Here is a 1013-nt window from a genome sequence, read left to right on the forward strand (position 1 = left end):
CTTCATTGGTCACATCTGTAAGAATGGTTAATGTTAAATCAAAACTTTTCGCACTTTATTACACAGTGGAATTAAAAAACTGAACAAATAATTTAGAAAGGAAAGAAGTAACTGATTTTCAATTAAAGATAACCTTAACAAAATGATTATATATAGAGAGTTTCGGAAAAAAAGTAACAACGAGAAAACTTTAAATACTTCAACAATTAAAAACCGACTTCAGTAGTTACTTAACGCCAACGTTTGACGCTTGACGATGCTGTTACTTGCCACGCAAGTAAAACAAACAAGCGCACCATTACTGATTGATAATTTTCAAGCGATCCTCATTTGCATACTGTAGCGATAGAAACCGGTTTGAGTTGATTGGAAAATTTTCTGAACGAGGAATTAATTCTAATCGAACGCTATGAAATTAGGAAAATTCAAACCTCAAGCACAGCGAATGACCTACATAAATGGAACTCATCGCAAAATCTTTTCACTAAAATGTAAGCACACTCGCTGCTTGTGCTGACAAACAAACTTAAACAAACAAAAAATATAATTTACCAAATGTCTCTGATGCTGTGAAATTTGAAAAAAATAATTTAAAGTGAAAATAAAGTTAATTAATTTTCAATCTTTCTAAAGATGAAATCACACCTAATCTTAATATGAAAATCAAAAAGAACAGTTTTACAGTGAAAAATATCTCACTCATATACTACATACTACAAACTTGAATAATTTCATTAAACTAAGGGAATACTTCACCCTTTCGAAGTATCCTTAGCCCTGCTTCACAGATGCACAAGAAAATCACATTTACCTTTTGCCTTCTCTTGTTCTGCTTCGTGCCGTCCGTGTTTTCAACATTTTCTTCGCTCCATTCTTTAACCTGTAATAATGATATTAAATCAAACCTATCCTCACTTTATCACAAAATAGATTTACAACAATATAATAAATAAGTGCTATCTAATTAAAAAATAATTGTAACAAAATGAGTAACAATTTACAAAATGACCAGC

The 1013-nt window shown here is 30.8% G+C and overlaps 1 protein-coding gene across 1 annotated transcript; it reads right to left on the reverse strand.

Annotated features, from left to right (window-relative positions):
• Nucleotides 1-739: 739 nt before the first annotated feature.
• On the reverse strand, nt 740-880 carry Tsp_14700 (hypothetical protein; the record flags this gene model as incomplete). The annotated part of the gene is made up of 1 exon (XM_003368356.1): nt 740-880. A coding segment is annotated over one exon (141 nt), but the record flags the coding sequence as incomplete, so codon positions are not given.
• Between the last annotated feature and the right edge of the window lie 133 nt (nt 881-1013).

This window comes from Trichinella spiralis (genome assembly GCF_000181795.1).
Source record: "Trichinella spiralis strain ISS 195 chromosome Unknown Scfld2610, whole genome shotgun sequence".
NCBI lineage: Eukaryota > Metazoa > Nematoda > Enoplea > Trichinellida > Trichinellidae > Trichinella > Trichinella spiralis.